The 21,166-nt window shown below is 42.2% G+C and overlaps 1 protein-coding gene across 2 annotated transcripts in view; it reads right to left on the minus strand.

Moving 5' to 3' along the window:
* Positions 1–4,896: 4,896 nt before the first annotated feature.
* The window catches only part of calcoco1b (calcium binding and coiled-coil domain 1b), a 73,202-nt gene continuing 56,932 nt past the window's right edge, over positions 4,897–21,166 (minus strand). The window contains exons 1-14 of one of the 2 annotated variants that reach the window (XM_021610058.2): positions 12,624–12,765; positions 11,130–11,275; positions 10,763–10,865; positions 10,292–10,509; positions 9,492–9,704; positions 9,125–9,261; positions 8,959–9,028; positions 8,369–8,623; positions 7,753–7,878; positions 7,255–7,350; positions 6,951–7,041; positions 6,639–6,796; positions 6,300–6,379; positions 4,897–5,663 (exon numbers count right to left, since the gene is read on the minus strand). In XM_021610058.2, coding sequence (XP_021465733.1) covers positions 5,633–5,663; positions 6,300–6,379; positions 6,639–6,796; positions 6,951–7,041; positions 7,255–7,350; positions 7,753–7,878; positions 8,369–8,623; positions 8,959–9,028; positions 9,125–9,261; positions 9,492–9,704; positions 10,292–10,509; positions 10,763–10,865; positions 11,130–11,261 — 1,710 coding nt within the window. In that variant the 5' untranslated portion in view covers positions 11,262–11,275; positions 12,624–12,765 and the 3' untranslated portion in view covers positions 4,897–5,632. Of the gene's footprint in view, positions 5,664–6,299; positions 6,380–6,638; positions 6,797–6,950; positions 7,042–7,254; positions 7,351–7,752; positions 7,879–8,368; positions 8,624–8,958; positions 9,029–9,124; positions 9,262–9,491; positions 9,705–10,291; positions 10,510–10,762; positions 10,866–11,129; positions 11,276–12,623; positions 12,766–21,166 lie in introns of those variants that run through there. The other variant, XM_036983746.1, reaches the window with a different exon arrangement.

Raw genomic sequence — 21,166 nt, forward strand, 5'->3', positions numbered from 1 at the left:
TAATTGCAGATTAACTGCAGTTACACTGCAAAATTACTGCAGTAAAAAAAACGGTTATTTTGAATGCAGTATTTGTAATATTCTGCAGTTTTACTGCACTCTAACTGCAGTTATACTGCACTCTCACTGCAATCTTTTTTTGTAAGGGTATTTGCCAATGCAAGTAACATAGTAGTAGCTGACTATTTTCTTGCTTATTCTGTAGTGGAGGATAAAAAATACCTGTATGCTATGGATGTGTAACTGTGTAGCCAATCTGTGTATGGGCCCTAAAACATTTGATTTAAATATTAGCTCAGAAAAGTGGCTTTATATGATCTAGCTACAAAGCTTCCACTGGTAATGTTATCCTAGTGGTTAGAGAGCTGGGCCAGTACCCAAAAAGTTGCTGGATCGAATCCCTGAGCTGACAAGGTTAAAATCTGTCGTTTCAGTTGAATTCATTCAGTTGTACAATAGTGCAGAAAAGAGCCGTCCCCAACATGTTTTTCTTCTTCTCCTGAAGACCAGAATGTGTCTTTACGCACACTTGTGTCTTCTTCTTCTTCTTCTATGGCATGTAAGCATTTGCACAATTTAGTCAGCATGCCACCACCTACTGTGCAGGATGGAAACAGGATTCCAAAAAGATGGAACCAATGTGATCCCTACACAGGCTCAAGACACAGGAGGTTGATGGCACCTTAATTGGGGAGGATGGGCTCGTGGTAATGGCTGGAGTGGAATAGGTGGAATGGTATCAAATACACCAAACACAGTTTCCATGTGTTTGATGCCATTCCATTCGCTCCGTTCCAGCCATTATTTTGAGCCGCTGGCTCAAGGGGAGCTTGGGAGGGCGGGCTGTTTTCTGGCGCCAGTACCCCTTGCAAGTCTTCCGATGTAAACTCTTGAAGTCACAAAAACTTTTCAGTCGCAGCTACAATTATGTCCACTACCATATCTTCACTAGCTCTTTTAATTGCCTCCGATTGACCACTCTAACTTTTGCCACTTCCAGCTCCTTCACCCTTACAGGGCACTCCAGGAACTCGGGATCCCAACACAATTGCAACACCGTTGTCCTTCTACACATCGTTCTTCAGTATACTCCGTCCGCCTGCACACACTAAAACATTGCCAAATCCTTTAAAATGTTTACACTGCAATGGTTTGGGAGTGAAAGCTCTTACTGTGAATCTTACAGAACCAACATAACCAACAGACTTTCCTCCTTTTCACCGGGCACCAACCACTCCTGGAATTCTCTTCAGGTATTCAATGTTAACATCCATCTGTGATGACTCCTTTAACGGGCGCTCTACTCTGAAGTTCAAAGCATGATACTTCTGTTGTATGGATTCTTTTGAGGCCCACTGCAGTCTTCCTCTGTTCTTCAGAAGCACAATTAATCAGAATAAGACGACTTCTGGTCACTTTGATAGATTCCACCAGCGCATGCTTCACCATCTTCGACACCGCAAACGGGTCTCCCAGATATGCATCCTAAATCAGCAAAAGCATCCCAACAACAAACAAATCCTTATCCGACATACACAAAGACCTATCTTTCACTCCAATTTTAGATAATTTCCTCTTTAACACTACTGTTCATCCTCAGCAGCTTCGCTCAACGTCCTGCTCAATTCAACCCTGGCATCCACTTCCGCCATCTTGACCGCCTTTCACAACCACCACGCACTCGCATCAATCCAATCTCAACCTTAACGGTTTGTGCACTTTCTGTCTCATGAGGAGGCTTGAAGCAGGCTTGAAGTTGTGTTCTCGTAACAATTTGATCTGTTTGCCCTATTTCTTGATATGTTTGACTTTTACAGTCATTAATTCGATTAATTTCAATGTTTGAACAGTTTATTTCAGTTAATTTCAGTTTACCAGTAGGTAGGTCTATTACTTTAGTCCTTGTGCTGGAAATGCCCCAAGGCTGTCCAAATGCTCTGTCTAAACGCTAATACTCTCTACAGTTTTGGAAACATTTGGAACTTAACTTTCATATAAGCAAAACTAAGAAGTTAAATACAAAAGATACACTTACTGTACGCAGTTTAAGAAAGTTGCACCTGGCTGTATTTTCAGAAACACATGCGATCCAGCCAGAAATGTGGAATGGAATGGTCCAATGTGCAAGGTGAGAGGATGTGTCATAGCCCAGGCAGTGTGTGAAAACAACTAGGTGCAACTTTGCTAAACTGCTTACAGTATGTGTATATTTTGTAGTTGAAAGATTATTTATCGCTTTTATGAAAGTTAAGTTCCAAACGTTTCCAAAACCATAGCGTTTTAATCTTGTTCATTGATCCAGCTGTAGTCCATACCTTCAGTTGAGAACTCAAGGGGTGGGTATACCCCTTTGGGTTCTCGAGAGCTAGTAAGTAGCCTAGCTAGCATCTAAGTTACATTGTGAAAAAGCCAACCTATAGCCTACCTTTGTTTTACTGCAAAAATAACTATGATATTGAGAAAGAAAAATAATAATTGACCTACTAGAAAACCTTCGATAGCTCATAGCTAATCTTGCTCAGACACTTCCACCCATGTGCAATTAGTCAAACAGGGACAATGAGGAATTACATGACTTTCAAATAAATATTCTTCAAGTAACTATGGATTCAGACAGACTCAGACTCATAGAAAGTAATGTGCATTTGTCAACTAAATGATGTTGACAGGAAGTGCAGTTGTTGCTCTCTTTTTGCTCTCTCTCTTGACCTCTAGATTAAGACCTTAACCTATTTTAGTTTGTAATGTCACCTAATGTCTCCATAACCATATCTGCAGTGACAGTCCTAGTTCTATATAACATAACCAACCCTGTGTCATGCCTGCTCCTGCTCTCCCTCTCTGGCGCTCGGCGGGCCATCATTACACACACCTGTCACCATCGTTACACGCATCAGCACTTCATTGGACTCACCTAGAATCCATCACTTATTTATTGCCTCCCCTATATCTGTCTATTCCTCAGTTTCATCCCTGTGTCAGCATTAATGTAGTTTTGTTTCCCCTGTCCAGACGCTGTCCTTGTTATGTTTCATGTTGGTTATTTATTAAATATTCACTCCCTGTACTTGCTTCTCGTCTCCCAGCGTCTGTCCTTACACCCTGGGCCTTACCACAGTATGACATTATCTCGCATAATAGCTATTGCCAGTGCATCCATGCTTCATTTTGCTTTCTAGTGTAGAGGAACTGAATACCTGCTGATTTGGTTAGATTGGGGGATAGGCACTACTGTGTTTTTGCGAAGATGCTCACTCTACTCTTGAAGGTTGGCACAATCTTTGCATGCATTACACGAGCGCAGGCACACACTTCTCCCTTCAATGATGGATGTGTTTTGTCAGCATGTAAAAAACATTGTAATAGGGAGAGAGAAGAATGCAGTAAATTGGGATAGTACTGCTAATTAAATTATTTCCATAATTAACTGTCATTAAACAGAGATCAATAAAGCGGTGCAAGGATGAAAACAGGGTCCATACCTTATCCACTGTTTTACAAGGAAGCTTTAAACGACCTTGTATATTCCACTGCGCTGAGGCACGTTTCCATGGGAACGCAGGATGGTGTGGAGGATTTAAGGCAGCTGAGCAGTATATTTTATTCCCCCTTTTTATGCGTTTCTGTCTTTATTTAGATTTGATCTGTCTTTGGCTGCCTGGAGTATGACTGATCTGAGATAAAACTGTGCAGAGAAAGGGGTGTGGAGGGGGGGGGGTTTCCCCATTTTACCCTTGGGTGCAAATTAATATGACAACAGTATTGTCAGATACATCAGGGAGTGGAGGCATTTTGGAACATACATCATCAAGAGACACTCAGGAAAGCCTTGTAGACTCGTTATAGTAGATAGCAGCCAGGGATCTTCATGAGCCCCAGATGGACCTTAAGATAGGCAAACATAATATAAACCGAGAGTGAGAGTGAATGAAAAGGAACAGATTAGGAAAGGAGGGATGGACTTGTTGTAGAGTGCTGGTGTGATATGCCATGCTATAGTTGAGAGGTGGTGTGATATGCCATGCTATAGTTGAGAGGTGGTGTGATATGCCATGCTATAGTTGAAAGGTGGTATGATATGCCATGCTATAGTTGAGAGGTGGTGTGATATACCATGCTATAGTTGAGAGGTGGTGTGATATGCCATGCTATAGTTGAGAGGTGGTGTGATATGCCATGTTATAGTTGAGAGGTGGTGTGATATGCCATGCTATAGTTGAGAGGTGGTGTGATATGCCATGCTATAGTTGAGAGGTGGTGTGATACGCCATGCTATAGTTGAGAGGTGGTGTGATACGTCATGCTATAGTTGAGAGGTGGTGTGATACGCCATGCTATAGTTGAGAGGTGGTGTGATACGCCATGCTATAGTTGAGAGGTGGTGTGATATGCCATGCTATAGTTGAGAGGTGGTGTGATATGCCATGCTATAGTTGAGAGGTGGTGTGATATGCCATGCTATAGTTGAGAGGTGGTGTGATATGCCATGCTATAGTTGAGAGGTGGTGTGATACGCCATGCTATAGTTGAGAGGTGGTGTGATTCTCAAAGAGGTGGTAGCGCTACTGTTTGGGTTTTGGCACAGAGCGACTTCATTTCTCCAGACCGTGTTTCCAGACCGTGTTTCAGACTCAGAGCAGGCTGTATTAGACCATTGATTTTATAATTAGCTCTTTTCCTCCAGAGCTCTTTTCCTCCAGAGCTCTTTTCCTCCAGAGCTCTTTTCCTCCAGAGTTTTGGAGAATAGTAATAGACGAAGAGTAGAAATTGGCAAAGAGGATCAGAGGCAGAGGAGCAGACAGTCAGATGGATCCTCCGCTCCATCCAGCCATTCTGTGATAAAGTGTATGAATGGTTTGTCTTAACAGTACCTCATAAAAATCACAGGAGACAAGCATCAATCAATAAACAGGTAGTGTTTTATTACAGAAACGACTCTACACCGTGTGAAGCACTCAGAAAGTAAACTTCACAGTCAAATGGATAAATCATTCAATAAAAGAAAACCACAGAACCAATAGACACAACTTGTTCATTCTATAACTCCTGTGAACACTTTTACAAATCTACAAACATTTTTAAAGCCTACTCACAAATCGGGCTAGTTATAGCACCTAGAGAAAATGCATACCTAGATAAAAATAGTAACATTTTCAAATAGACACATTGCTTTCAATAAGAAACCTCTCATTTCAAATGTAGGTCTACAGCTAGCATCTGCTAAGTTGTATGGCCTAATAAACCATTGTTCCATTTCTATGCAAACATCAGTTGAGACTGTGCTCATATGAACATGGCACAATAGTCACCTTTCATGCAAAACATCTTTTAATTTCCAACATTGAATCTTAACCAAACCACTAATATAATGTAAACAAACAAAAAAATCTAAGAGAAAAAGTGCCAAATTGTTTTTTTAGTTAGAATATTTTTTGTAGAGTAACTCACCACACAACCAATACAGTCTTTAAAAAAACACACTCATCACGCACAACATCCCAAGCCAGATTCATAATCGTATACATATTGTATCTCTACAGCACAGTTTGTCTGCATGGCTGACTGTAGCCAACAATAATATAGGGCCTACATTGTAAACTATCAAGCAACTTGTCCTCTGTCCTCATTGCTGTTACCACAAGGGGGAGCCGTCAGCAAACTCACTATGAAAGAGGAAGATGAAGAGAAGAGAGAAATAGTTGGATGATGCTCTGTGGATGGATGCTTGCATGAAAGAGAGAGGGAAAGGGCATAATAGTTATAATGGTTAGAGAGAGAGAGAGAGAGAGAGAGAGAGAGAGAGAGAGAGAGAGAGAGAGAGAGAGAGAGAGAAAATAGTGATGATGTGGTGAATACTGAACACTGTGTGACTAGTGATAGATCATCTCCACACTGCTTCCAGGCAGCACTGGTCTTTATTTCCCCCTCCCGCCCTTCCTGTGTGGCTCTACTCCCACTGGTCTACTCCAGCTGATGCATTACCTCTATAACACTCACATTAGTTTTGGGGAGGACAATCATTATCATTTTACAGATGGTCTTATTCCCGCTGTTCTTTAATTCATTGGCACTGCTGCAGTGCTTTAAATATTATAACACAAGAAAAGGAAAGGAACAGGGTTGTTTTAACAGCAGTCAGCACTGTGTATGTACAGTCAGCTCTGTGTATGTACAGTCAGCACTGTGTATGTACAGTCAGCACTGTGTATGTACAGTCAGCACTGTGTATGTACAGTCAGCATAGAAATTGGTTAGGTTGGAAATGGAGGAGTGTTTGGGCCGAAGGCCAGAAGAGTCACCTTAGCATGGGGTTGGTGAGGTCTGGCAGAATCAGTGGTGTGTCTTCACCCTTACTGGTCTTGTTCTGCTCTTCCTCATCCTTAGTCCAGATTGATATAACACACACACACATATACACAAACACACAGACACACAGACAATAAAACAACTCCAGTGAGGATTTCAGGGATATTGATATGGTGATTTTAACTGATTTGATGTCAGTATGTTTTGTTGATATTAAAATGCTTGGTCTGTGTTTCGGATGTGCTATAGTCTTATATTTAGCTGTTTCCATTACGTATTCTCTGTCTTTTGGTGGTATTTAGTTTGACATTGGCTGTGATATGGTGGCCTACCGTCTCAGTCTGGAGACACTTCACACTACGGTGAGAGGAGCGTTCCAGGGCGTCGCTCCAGTAGTGTAGTCTGGGTGTCCGGTAGGGTAGGGGAGATGCAGGCATCTCATCCTCAGAAGAGGGTTTCTCATCCTGAGATGGAGTGTCAGTGCCACGAGCTGCAAAGGAAGACATGGTGTCTTTTAAATATGATGTCATGAGCATCCAAGAATGGGACAACGTCTGTACTATACTGTATATGACTAGAATGGGCACAGTGATTGCCTGGCATTGGGTCTGTACATTAGCCTACATGGTATTAGTATCACTCACTGGTTGAGTAGTAGAGAGCCACTTCATTCCACTTATTGTCTGTAGCCACCTCCAGTCTCTGCTCCAACTGATGCATGTAGTCCAGCAGGTCCTGTGTGTATTTGAATGCGTACACAGCAACCATTACAGGGCATGACAAGCACAGATATGGAAACATCCACAACATGGTTTACTCAACCAAACCCATCACTAAAAAGTATTTTTAAACCTTATTTTGATCAGTGATGCCACACATAACAGCAGTTAAATATATAGACATAAAGAAGAGACACCCGATATAAACAGCAAACAGCCTGATCCTTGCCTGTCTCTCCATCTTCTGCTGCTCTCTCTCCTTCTGGTTCATTCTCATTCTGGCCTTCAGTTCCTGCACCTCCCTGCGGGCATCGCTCAGCAGCACCTGCAGGGGGCACTGGTGTGTTAAGCGATGGCCGGTGGGGTAAGTGTGATTTACAGCCTTGTGTGACTCACTGTGGGGAGCAGTGTGTGATGAATGGGTGTTGATGCCAGGCTGCTGGCATATCTATTTGTGTCTGTCTGTTTGTGTTTGTGTGTACTGTGAAAGTAGCCACGGATGTTTTTTTATTGGGGTTCAGCAAACAGTTTCCTGAAATACGATCTGATCTGAATGTCCGATGAGGGCACAGATTAGTGACACGATGGTGATGGCAGTTATATTTAGACATGTATGTTTTCGTGTACCAATAGTTGTATATGGTCTATGTGTTTGTGTATGATGAAATATAGCCTACCTATTGCAGTACATATAACATATACATATAAATATATTGACTATATTTACCCTGTTGCAATCCTTCTCTTTTTCAAGCTCCACTTCTAGTTTCTGCCTCTCCATCCTCTCCTCTTGGAGCCACTGTTCCTTCCGTTGCACCTCACGGCTTAACTTCTGCACCCTCTCTTTATCAAGCTACAGCAAGGAAAGACAGATTAATAGATAAAAAATAGGATACACAAACACAAGATTCATAAATACAGAAAAGATTGGCTGTATGCTAACTGAAATAGGTGGTTGTCTGATCCACATAGGCTAAGCTCTGTTGCCTCATATGCTCAGGATCTGTGAAACAGAGACGAGTTGGAGCCTTATTACGCCATAATCCTCAATGGAGTAGGAAACTTAGCTGGATCCAGAAGTAGGGCTCAGAAAGGGGCTGTTTGAATTAATCTTAGTGCTATGCATTAACCTTGAGTAAAAAAAACAGGTGCCAGTCAATCTGGACTGGGCTAATAGGAATCAGCAAATTACTCAGCTTTTGATCTTGCATTATCCCTCTATTCTGCTGCACCAATTCTGTATTATGGGGTTACCCCTACCTCTGCTTTGTGCTGTATATGTTTGTATTGGAGGTTGTGCTGTGAATTGTAGTGCTACCCTATCCAGTAACCACTGCATTAACCTCTGCTGCTTGTTGGAAGGCCTCTCTCTCCTGGGCCCAGTGAGCGCGTCCCTCTCTCAGGGCCAGGTCAGCCTCAGACTGCTGCAGGGTGAGCTGGGCAGCCTGCAGCCTGGCTTGGTGCAGCTCAGCGTGGCTGTGGCCCTGCTGAGCCCCCATCTCACGCAGCTCCTGCCTCAGACCTTCTGCCCCGCGTTCGCTGGCCTCCAAACGCTTTTGCATCGCCCTCAGCTCAGCCAGCACAGCCCCGTTCTCCACCTGGGGAATAAGGGGAGATGTTAGTATGTTTTTTATGTGGATTTCTATAAACTTGTGTTAAGTTAAATGGCTAATCATCTTCTTCCCATTGCTGAGGTCACTGGGTACTAGGAGCTGACACCCAATGTTCAGGTAACTGGGTACTAGGAGCTGACACCCAATGTTCAGGTCACTGGGTACTAGGAGCTGACACCTGTCGTTAGATCTGGCCTGCCTCCAGAGATCTGCTGTCCTGGCACAATTCCACAAGTACCAACGTCAGGGCTGAGTAGGCTATGTAGGGATTTGAACTAGCTGTATTACTGCACGAGAGGGAAACTACACACTATTGTTACCTGCAGATTATTTCTCTCCTGTTCTTCATCCCTCAATTGAGTGGACATCTTTTTCACTCTCTCCTTCATCCTGTGGGTCAAAACAAAACAAAGCGGTTGACCCGCAAAGCGAGAGAAAGTAAGAAAGACAGAGTCAAAGTCTTCTCTTTCACAAATACTTAGTTACCTTTCAAGTTCAGCTTCTGTCTCCTTCCCTCTCTGAATTAGAACCATTATGTCATCTTCCAGCCCTCTGATTCGCTGCAGGCACTCAGCTTTCTCATCCAATAGAGTAGACAAGGTTTCTTGAGAGGACTGCATATCCTTCCAGTGTTGGGGGGAGAGAAGAATAGCGATGAAAGGGTTTATGGCTATATAAACAAGATATATTTAAGCTTTTAAGCAGTTGTAAACAATCCAGATCCATTTATTTACAACATGTAGAATAGGTGCACCTTCTGGAGTATAAGGAAATATTTTACTCTAAGCTCTGTGTCTACTGTACCAGTTACTGTCTGCTGATCTATCATCCATTTACCCATATACTGTTATACCTTCTGTTTCCCCTCCACCTTCTCCATCCTGTCGCAGCTCCGTCTCAGGTTGTCCCTCAATTCAGAGATCTCCTCATTCATCCCCTCCCTCTCTCGCTCCCACTCATCCTTCGCCCTTTTGCTCCTTTCTTCCTCTCTCTCCTTCTCCCTCTCTGCCTCCTCCCGGGCCTGTTTTGAATCGGCCTGTTCTCTAAGGCATTCATCCAGCCGAGTCTGATCGTAACAGAGAAAGAGAGAGTAAGAGGGAGAGAGAGAGAGAGAGAGAGAGCGAGAGAGAGAGAGAGAGAGAGAGAGAGAGAGAGAGAGAGAGAGAGAGAGAGAGAGAAAGAAAGGGAGAAGACCAAGGGGTCCATGAAAGAAGGCTTGAAAGCAGTGCAACAATTTTCATTTTTTCTCAAAAAGGGACCGTGAGCTCCAATCTCCTCACATGTTGGATTATTTTTAGGTAGAAATTTAGGAGTGCGACACAGAATTTCTAGGTGAGAACAGGTGGAACATGGTAGTTGAAGTGGGATTCGAACCCATGCCGAGATCGGCTTTGTGCTTGACAGATTTCAGCACTACTGCTGCGCCTCGCTCCCGCATGCAACTACTATTTTCAAAGGGAAATTATCAAAACAGTTAAACCCTCAACTTGTATGGAGTATCCTCCAGGAACCAAACTATTAACATAGACTGCACTCGTCTGCATTAATTATACCCACAAACTGTTCTCATGTTGGACAAATTATAACATGAGTATGACACATTTATAAAGAAGTTAAGTGAAACTGAGCTATTGTCCATCCATACATCCCCACCTGCAGGAGTTGAGCTCTGGGCACCACCAGGAGCAGGTCGTCCCCGTCCCCCTCTCCACCCTCCTCATCCTCATCCCGCTCCTCTGTCAATGTCTCCAGCTCATCCAGAGGCCTGGAAATGCAGAAGGTGAACTGGCGACTGCGGGCACACACCTCGCCTCTCTGATCCACATAGACAAACTGGTACTCCACCGCACTGGGGCGGGGCAGGTAAGAGGCTGTGGAGAGGGAGGAGATATGGAGTGGGGGTACTGTTTTTTTTTCACTTCTCCTGTTTGGTTTCTCATATTTTCTTCCCCAAAAACTGATCAAATGTGTTGAGTATAATATTTACCAATTTTAAGTCAATTGTATGCTACATCAAGGGGTTTGATTAGTGACAAAAAATATTATGCTAATTTGCTGGTAAACCCAGCCTTAAAAGGTACTTCTCATTCCTGTGCTAATCTGACATGATGGATGCATTCTTACCTTGGAAATGTACACAGCAGTTGGCATTATTTCCTTCAGTGTACCCCTCAGGAGTGAGTGCCCATGCAAAGGTGGTGTACTCTTTCACTGATGACCAGCCAGCCTGAGTGAGACATTAGTAGTTCTCTATATTGTTCATATCAATAATAGTCTACCCTTGTGATTTTTTGGAAGTGTTCGTTTGTTTGAAACATCAAAACAGTACAATGCACAAACGCTTATCCTACTAATGCTGTTAAAATACCTTTATATTGATCACTCTGGCTATTTAAAAAAAAATGTAAAACAGGAAAATCTTGTGATCCCTATAAGAGGAGTGAAATGTACTATTTGCCGGAAGAGAGGTAGGTTGTGAATGTTACTACACCTTGAAGAGGCCTATCCAGTCCTTGTTGGTCCAGTGATGATGAGAGGTAAGGCTGTAGTGGCACTCCACTCTACTTTGGGGGAAATACATCTGTCCCACATTCCGAAATTCCACCTTGGACTGCTTTTCCATGGCAATTAGGAGCTCTGTAGAGACGAAAACATGACGTGGAAATGTGAAATGTGTTCCAGTCCAGTGGAGAACAGCTGATGAAAAATGATAGCTGTACAAGTTTAGGAATGTGATGTGTTCACTGTAACAGACACGCATATGTCCCAATGTTCATAACAAACAACACCACGAGTATGCTTGAGATTAAGGCCATAAAACGAGCTATGGATGAAGTAAAAACAGCAATGTTCCCATTTTACTTCTACTGTGGGATCTGCTTTAAAGGGTATTTGGTTTACACTATTCCATAGTTTTATATTATTTAAAAGTAACATGCTTGTAGTAAGCCTAAATTACAATATTAGTTGAAAGCTACTATTCAGATTGGAAATCTTTGGATGTAGGCATACCATAGCCTTTAGCCTACTTACCTACATATTGACCCTTTCATTGCACTGGTTAAAAGCCATCAATCCAGTTAGTTTTAAAGCTGATCTTAAATACAATAAAAAGTAGAGATGGTAGATGTACATCAGCTGGTGTGTTTTATCTCCATTTGGAAGCCTACAGGCAGTGGCATAATATTTTGCAATGTCATGGATTGAGGTCAAGGGCCTAAAGCTATTCTTGGTAACATTCTGATGAATGGCAAAACCTCTGAGTGTAGTTGATGGACAGGAGCAAATATTAGATTTCCAAGTGTTGTGAAATGAGCGTTCACTGTCCATGCCAGAATCGTTTCTGAAAATACTAAAACAAGCAGGACAGAGAGTGTGAGAGATCTGAGCCAGCAGCCAAGCAACGATGATAGTGAAGTATGGAATATAGGCCTACAGGATTTTTGTTGTTGTCATGATGTTGCTGTGATCACCCAAAGATTATGCAACATTGTTATGGTACATTATTGTTTTGTCTACGCATCTTAAACCTGTCACTGTAATTACTGGGTAACTGACATGTTTGCTTCATTTACAAGTAGATTACACCTCAGACAGCCTACGGGATTAATAAACAAACTTTTACAAAAATAAATCATCTAAAAGATAAAGTTATAACGTATGATGACATGGCATAGGCTATAACAGCCTAGATTCATTGATAAATGCTCCAACTTGGGCTGAACTGTCCCCTTAAAATGAACATAACCTCATACATTTGAAAAGATGATCATTTAGTTAATATTATGCTTGTGTTATCAATAGGCCTATCTAAATGTTGCCATGGTAGCTTGGAATTAAAGCCTAGTAAACCAATTTGATTTGGAGCCTAAATGATTAAGCATTTGTCAAGTCAGCAAGTCATACTTTTGTTATCATGTAAGATATTAACAACATTGATAAATTCATGCACATACATTGTCATAGATTTTATTTTTAAGCTTACCTAAAGTGGCTACGCAATTTTCTTCCAATCTCTTCAATGCTGCCTATTTGTCAGAGAGATGTGATTGAAATAAAGTGATGCATGCTCGCCTGTCAACTAATAGCAGGCTGCCTGCTACTACAACACAAACACACACCCGGGGACAGCTTGAAAACAGTTGGCTCCATTATGGTAAATGCAGTTCTTGAGAGGACATCACATCCTGAAAGGAATATACAACGTTTGGTCTTGGACTACAACTGCCATGTGGGGCGCATGGTAGTAAAAAGATAGCGCTGTCACGTTGAGATATAAAAGAACTGTCACTCACTGCGGCTTTTGAGATCGATTGGTTTACTGACTTGTTGTAAATTAATGCGCAGTTGGAAGACTGCGTTTCCGAGTAGAGTTTTAAATCTGTTCTATTTTTCTCTTTAGGCTACTGTGAAAACAGGCTGTATTTCATATGAAACCTACCGAACTCACAGACGGCTATTTGGAACATTTGCGTAATTTTGATTTTCCCCTGTCGTCAGTAGCTTCCATAGCCAGGTCACTCCTACGATACAGTGCCTTTTGGATATCACAACTTTTGCTATCTGTTTTTAAAAAGTATTAAATCGGAAAAGGGACATGTTTGACTCTCTGAAAAACATACTGATCAACATCAGGCACTAGCTCAGGCACAGAACATTTCTGGGCGCATTTTCCAACCTGAGCATAATCCTAACAGGGTGGAAATTTGGAGCCTACATTAGCCATAGCTCTGTGAGTGGCCAAGAATGAGCTAGGGACATAAAACAACATAACATAAAATAATAAATACAATAATCACAAAAAAACGTTGAGAGAGAATTTTACTCGGACTATAAAATAATGAAGAGATTGTAAATATTTGATTATTTTATGACTTTTGTTTCTTGTGGAAGTTGATGAATAACACCCAGTGACATGGCAAAAACCTACATCCACTGAAAAAAAAGTTTAAAATGCATAACATTCCCTTTCAAGATCCATATTATGTGGCAAATCACAATGTTTGTCAGAATGTTTGTAAAATAAACTGTCCTGGTAGTAACGGCTTGCGAGCGTCGGAAAGCTAGACTTTAGAACGCATAGTAATACAGTGCATTCGGAAAGAATTCAGGCCCCTTGACCTTTTCCACATTTTGTTACGTTACAGCGTATTCTAGAATGGATTAGATACATTTTTATTCCTTATGAATCTACTCACAATACCCCATAATGACAAAGCGAAAACAGGTTTTTAGACATTTTTGCTAATTTATTAAAAATAAAAACAGATACCTTAATTACATAAGTATTCAGACCCTTTGCTATGAGACTCGAAATTGAGCTCTGGCGCATCCTGTTTCCATTGATCATCCTTGAGATGTTTCTACAACATGATTGAAGTCCACCTGTGGTAAATTAAATTGATTGAACATTATTTGGAAAGGCACACACATGTCTATATAAGGTCCCACAGTCCCACATGTCAAAGCAAAAACCAAGCCATGAGGTCGAAGGAATTGTCTGTAGAGCTCCCCCCGAGACAGGATTGTGTTGAGGCACAGATCTGGGAGAGGGTACAAAAAGAATTATGCAGCATTGAAGGTCCCCAAGAACACAGTGGCTTCCATCATTCTTAATGGAAGAAGTTTGGAACCACCTAGACTCTTCCTAGAGCTGGCCGCCAGGCCAAAATGAGCAATTGGGGGAGAAGGGCCTTGGTCAGCAAGGTGACCAAGAACCCAATGGTCACTCTGAATGAGCTCCAGAGTTCCTCTGTGGAGATGGGAGAACCTTACAGAAGGACAACCATCTCTGCAGCATTCCACCAATCAGGCCTTTATGGTAGATTGGCCAGACGGAAGCCACTCCTCAGTAAAAGGTACATGACAGCCCACTTGGAGTTTGTCAAAAGGCACCTAAAGACTCTCAGACCATGAGAAACAAGATTCTCTGGTCTGATGAAACCAAGATTGAACTATTTGGCCTGAATGCCAAGCATCACGTCTGGAGGAAACCTGGCACCATCTCTACAGTGAAGCATGGTGGTGGCAGCATCATGCTGTGGGGATATTTTTCAGTGGCAGGGACTAGGAGTCAGGAGCAATAGAAAGATGATTGGAGCAAAGTACAGAGAGATCCTTGATGAAAACCTGCTCCAGAGCGCTCAGGACCTCAGACTGGGGCGAAGGTTCACCTTCAAACAGGACTAATATCCTAAGAACACATCCAAGACAACGCAGGAGTGGCTTCAGGATAAGTTTCTGAATGTCCTTGAGTGGCCCAGCCAGAGCCCGGACTTGAACCCAATCAAACATCTCTGGAGAGACCTGAAAATAGCTGTGCAACGACGCTCCCCATCCAACCTGACAGAGCTTTGGAGGATCTGCAGAGAAGATTTGGAGAAACTCCCCAAATACAGGTGTGCCAAGCTTGTAGCATCATACCCAAGAAGACTCGAGGTAGTACTGAGTAAAGGGTCTGAATACTTATGTAAATGTGATATTTCCGTTTTTTATTATTTATACATTTATTATTTATACATTTATACATTTAAACATTTCTAAAAATCTGTTTTTGCTTTGTCATTAAGGGGTATTGTGTGTAGATTGATGTGGAATGAAAATTAAGGTAATCCATTTTAGAATGAGGCTGTAACGCAACAATATGTGGATAAAGTCAAGGGGTATGTGCATATCTACCTCAATTCCCTCATACCCCTGCATATCGACTCGGTACTTACCCTTAGCCAAGTTACCATCACTCATTTTGTATTTATTCTTTGTGGTTTTATTGTCACACCCTGATCTGTTTCACCTGTCCTTGTGCTTGTCTCCACACGCTTATAGGTGTCGCCCACCTTCCCTATTATCCCCTGTGTATTTATACCTGTGTTTTCTGTCTGTCTGTTGCCAGTTCATCTTGTTTGTTCAAGCCTACCAGCGTTTTGTCTCACCCCCTGTTTTTCCCTAGTCTCTCTTTTTCTCGTCCTCCTGGTTTCTGACCTTTGCCTGTCCTGACCATGTCCCCGCCCGCCTGACCACTGCCTGTACCTGACCCTAAGTCTGTCTGTCATCCTGTACCTTGGCTTCACCTCTGGATTACTGACCTCTGCCTGACTTGACCCTGAACCTGCCTGCCGTCCTGTACCTTGGCCTCTGCTCTGGATATTCGACCCCTGCCTGCCTTGACCTGTTGTTTACTTGCCCCTGTGGTTACAATAAACATTGCTACTTCACACAGTCTGCAATTGGGGCTTACCTTGATTCCTGATAATTATTTTTCTATTATTTCTCAAATTTTCTCTCTGCACAGTTGTGAAGGGCCCATAAGTAAGCATTTCACTGTTAGTCTACACCTGTTGTTTACAAAGCATGTGACAAATACAATTTGATTTGATTTGACTTATACCCAACCTCAAATTAAGACCAAAAAGCACATTTTTGTAGCCAATTTTAACTTTGTGGCTGTGGAATATGATTTGTTGCTATGGAAGAGCCGGTGTCCATGAGGGCGCTCTTTGACCTACCATAGGCTAGTATAGCTGACTTATCTGGTCATTTTTTGTGGGAATTCTGCTACTTGTGTATACCCCAAAACAACCACAGTCATGTGATGAAATGTGCTGTTGTAAATCTGTTGTACCAGATGGGTATACTCCTAAACCAGAATCAGAACATATAGATCAGAACATAGACTAGTTAGCTGGTTCACTCCTTCATCCTGCTTTGTAGTATACCCCTCAAGCCTCTGACTCCAAGGCCCTAGCCAGGATCTGTTTTAGTGAGGGGGGGTGAAAGACATTTTAAGATCATTTACTGCATTTCTATACGATTTAAAAACTCAAATGCTATTTGGAGAACAGCAAAAACAAACAAAAATTACCCCAGCCATTATCACATTGGTTGCTGTAGCTTCATTCACCTCATTCGACCTACAAACACATAATCTATTAGTTATACAATTAACCAGTAATCATTAACACAGCAACGGGATTCAAAATGCTAATTTCATACCTACAGAGGGATCTGTTAGCAGAAAATCTATTTTATTAACAAAAGGTAAACAAATACATTTGCTTTAGAGATTTTTATACAGTATCAAATCAAAATCAAATCAAATCAAATGTATTTATATAGTCCTTCGTACATCAGCTGATATCTCAAAGTGCTGTACAGAAACCCAGCCTAAAACCCCAAACAGCAAGCAATGCAGGTGTAGAAGCACGGTGGCTAGGAAAAACTCCCTAGAAAGGACCAGTACCAGTCAAAAGTTTGGACACACCTACTCATAAGGGTTTTTCTTTATTTTTACTATTTTTTACATTGTAGAATAATAGTGAAGAGATCAAAACTATGAAATAGCACATAGAATCATGTAGTAACCACAAAAGTGTTAAAGAAATCAAAATATATTTTAGATTTTTGATTCTTCAAATTAGCCTTGATAACAGCTTTGCACACTCTTGGCATTCTCTCAACCAGCTTCACCTGGAATGCTTTTCCAACAGTCTTGAAGGAGGTCCCACATATGCTGTGCACTTGTTGGCTGCTTTTCGTTCACTTTGCGGTCCAACTCATCCCAAACCTTCTCAACTGGGTTGAGGTCAGGTGATTGTAGAGGCCAGGTCATCTGATGCAGCACTCCATCACTCTCCTTCTTGGTCAAATAGCCATTACACAGCCTGGAGGTGTGTTGGGTCATTGTCCTGTTGAAAAACAAATGATAGTCCCACTAAGCGCAAAAGCAAATGGGATGGCATGTCGCTGCAGAATGCTGTGGTAGCCATGCTGGTTAAGTGTGCCTTGAACTCTAAATAAATCACTGACTGTGTCACCAGCAAAGCACCCCCACACATCACAATTCCTCCACCATGCTTCACGGTGGGAACCACACATGCGGAGATCATCCATTCACCTACTCTGCGTCACTTCGGTGTAGAATATATGTTTTCAAAAACAGTCACCTTTTTCACATTTTATTTTGAAATCGAGTCTCAATACGTTTGATTTGTTTGAAGATTTGTTGGAGAATGTGAGTTGAGTTTATTGAAGTATTTACTTTAAAGAACGTCCTTACCGCTAAAGCTAGCAGCATGGTCAATCTGGCGTCTGCACTGGCAGTACAGCATTTACTGCATAAGTCAGGGCATTCATACTTCTTGCACTTTGTCTGTTGTTAACGAATGTAGTTAGTGTTTATACAGAACATAGCTCCCCCACCTACCGTCAACCAATCAAGTCAATGGAGAGTTATACGGGGCCTGCAACCGGATTCAGGTTGTCAGTCAATCTACCAGGGTATTTACAAACAGCACAGGAATAAAATCATCAACAAGTATTGATCACATCTTTACTAATGTTGTAGAAATTTGCTTTAAATCAGTATTCAATCCATAGGATGTAGTGATCACAATATAATCAAATCAAAGTTTATTTGTCACGTGCGCCGAATATAACAGGTTTCACCTTACAGTGAAATACTTACTCAAAGGCCCTAACCAATAGTGCAGAAAAGTATTAGGTGAACAATAGGTAAGTAAAGAAATAAAACAACAGTAAAAAGACAGGCTATATACAGTAGCGAGGCTATAAAAGTAGCGAGGCTACATACAGACACCGGTTAGTTAGGCTGATTGAGGTAGTATGTACATGTAGATGTGGTTAAAGTGACTATGCATATATGATGAACAGAGAGTAGCAGCAGCGTAAAAGAGGGGTTGGCGGGTGGTGGGGGGGCGGGACACAATGCAGATAGCCCAGTTAGCCAATGTGCGGGAGCAGTGGTTGATCGGCCCATTTGAGGTAGTATGTACATGAATGTATAGTTAAAGTGACCATGCATATATGATAAACAGAGAGTAGCAGCAGCGTAAAAAGAGGGGTTGGGGGGGGCACACCATGCAAATAGTCCGGGTAGGCATTTGATTACCAGTTCAGGAATCTTATGGCTTCGGGATAAAAACTGTTGAGAAGTATTTTTGTCCTAGACTTGACACTCCGGTACCGCTTGTCATGTGGTAGTAGAGAGAACAGTCTATGATTGGGGTGGCAGGGGTCTTTGACAATTTTTAGGGCCTTCCTCTGACACCGTCTGGTGTAAAGGTCCTGGATGGCAGGCAGCTTAGCCCCAGTGATGTACTGGGCCACACTACCCTCTATAGTGCCTTGCGGTCAGAGGCCGAGCAATTGCTCTGCCAGGCATTGATGCAACCCGTCAGGATGCTCTCGATGTTGCAGCTGTAGAACCTTTTGAGGATCTCAGGACCCATGCCAAATCTTTTTAGTTTCCTGAGGGGGAATAGGCTATATCGTGTCCTCTTCACGACTGTCTTGGTGTGTTTGGACCATTCTAGTTTGTTGTTGATGTGAAGAGAATTGGGGCGTGCTCGGTCCTCCTTTTCCTGTAGTCCACAATCATCTCCTTAGTCTTGGTTACGTTGAGTTGTTATTCTGGCACCATCCGGCCAGGTCTCCGACCTCCTCCCTATAGGATAAAGATTTACTTTAATGGAAGCCTCTCAAACAAAATCCAGGTAGAATCAGAAATTCCCCAGGGTAGTTGTTTAGGCAGCTTACTTTTTTCAATCTTTGAGTAAAGCCAGTGTGTCTATGTATACGGATGACTGAGCACTATGCACGTCAGCTACTGAAATGCTACTGAAATGCTACTGAAATGCTACTGAAATGACTGCAACACTTAAGAGCGGAATGGGTAGCAAGTGTAACGGATGTGAAACGGCTAGCTTAGTTAGCGTGGGCGCTAAATAGCGTTTCAATCAGTGACGTCACTTGCTCTGAGACCTTGAAGTAGTAGTTCCCCTTGCTCTGCAAGGGCCGCGGCTTTTGTGGCGCGATGGGTAACGATGCTTCGAGGGTGACTGTTGATGTGTGCAGAAGGTCCCTAGTTCGCGCCCGGGTATGGGCGAGGGGACGGTCTAAATTTGTACTGTTACACAAGGAATAAGTTAGTCCTAAATATTGTCAAAACAAAAAGCATTGTATTTGGGACAAATCATTCACTAAACCCTAAACCTCAACTACATCTCATATTGAATAATGGGGAAATTGAAATTGAAAAATTGAAAAGTTGAGATGACTAAACTGCTTGGAGTAACCCTGGATTGTAAACTGTCATGGTCAAAACATATTGATACAACAGTAGCTAAGATGGGGAGAAGTCCAACAGGCCCTAGTTTTGTCACACCTGGACTACTGTTCAGCAGTGTGGCCAGGTGTCACAAAGAGGGACTTAGGAAAATTGCAGTTGGCTCAGAACAGGGCAGCCGGCTGGCCCTTAAAAGTACACAGAGAGCTAACATTAGTGACATGCATGACAATCTCTCATGGCTCAAAGTGAAGAGAGAGTGACTTCATCACTACTTGTTTTTGTAAGAAGTGTTGACATGCTGAATGCACCAAGGTGTCTGGTTAAACTACTAGCACACAGTTTGGACACCCATTCATACCCCACAAGATATGTCACCAGAGGTCTCTTCACAGTCCCCAAATCCAGAACAGACTACGGGAAGCACACAGTACTACATAAGGCCATGACTACATGGAACTCTATTCCACATCAGGTGACTAATGCAAGCAGTAGAATCAGATTTTAAAAACAGGTAAAAAATACACCTTATGGAACAACGAGGACTGTGAAGAGACACACACAACAGTACAGACACCTACACATGCATTGTGATATTGTTGTATGGTGGTATCAAACATTTTGTATTGTAGATGTGTAGTGGTGTAATACTGTTACATGATGTACTGTTTTATCTTTTGTTTTATATGTCATGTAAATGCTTTAATATGTTTGGACCTAAGGAAGAGTTACTGAGTTGGAGTCCACTGAAGCCCTTGTTCCACCTAAAAACACTAGATGGCAGTGTATCTCAACACAACCTCACTTTATCACTAAGCCATCATGGCCCTAGTGGGTGCAGTGAGACAACACCCCAAAGACTATCCTTGTCATATAACAGAATAAAGGCGTGGTCCCTTTGGAGAGATTGTTGGTGTTCAAGTGCAGTTACTATCCGTCCCAGCATATTCCCCACATTGCAATTTTAGATATAACCATTAGCTTCTCAGATTGATCTAACATGTATACATCCTTTGAAATAAAACACATTACTTCACAGATGTAATGTCATTATCTTTTCTGTAAATCCGTGTTTTTTGGGGGTATGGATGTCTGTCCAGGCGATGCCCGACTCTCAGAGCTCGGTAGAGTATGTAGGGGTTTATGAGCCGACCACTGACTAGTAATTTTATGCAGGCAGTGAATGAGACTGCTCTAATAAAGGGCTGTGAGGTGGCTATAACCGAGTGAGCATGGGGTTGGGGGGAGGGAGAGGGGGATGGTGAAGGTATGCTGGTAGTCTTGGTTTTCTGTTACAAGAGAGAAAGGGAGAGAGTGTGTTGTTATACATCTAAGTAAGATACCAGTATCTCCACAGGTTTTGGCGGCCTCCTGGGACTGCTTTTCCCGACTAATCCAGACTTCTTACATGAATGTTCATGGGGATTATGTGTAGTATGCACATT

Source organism: Oncorhynchus mykiss, chromosome 7, assembly GCF_013265735.2.
Source record: "Oncorhynchus mykiss isolate Arlee chromosome 7, USDA_OmykA_1.1, whole genome shotgun sequence".
NCBI classification, from domain to species: Eukaryota; Metazoa; Chordata; class Actinopteri; order Salmoniformes; family Salmonidae; genus Oncorhynchus; species Oncorhynchus mykiss.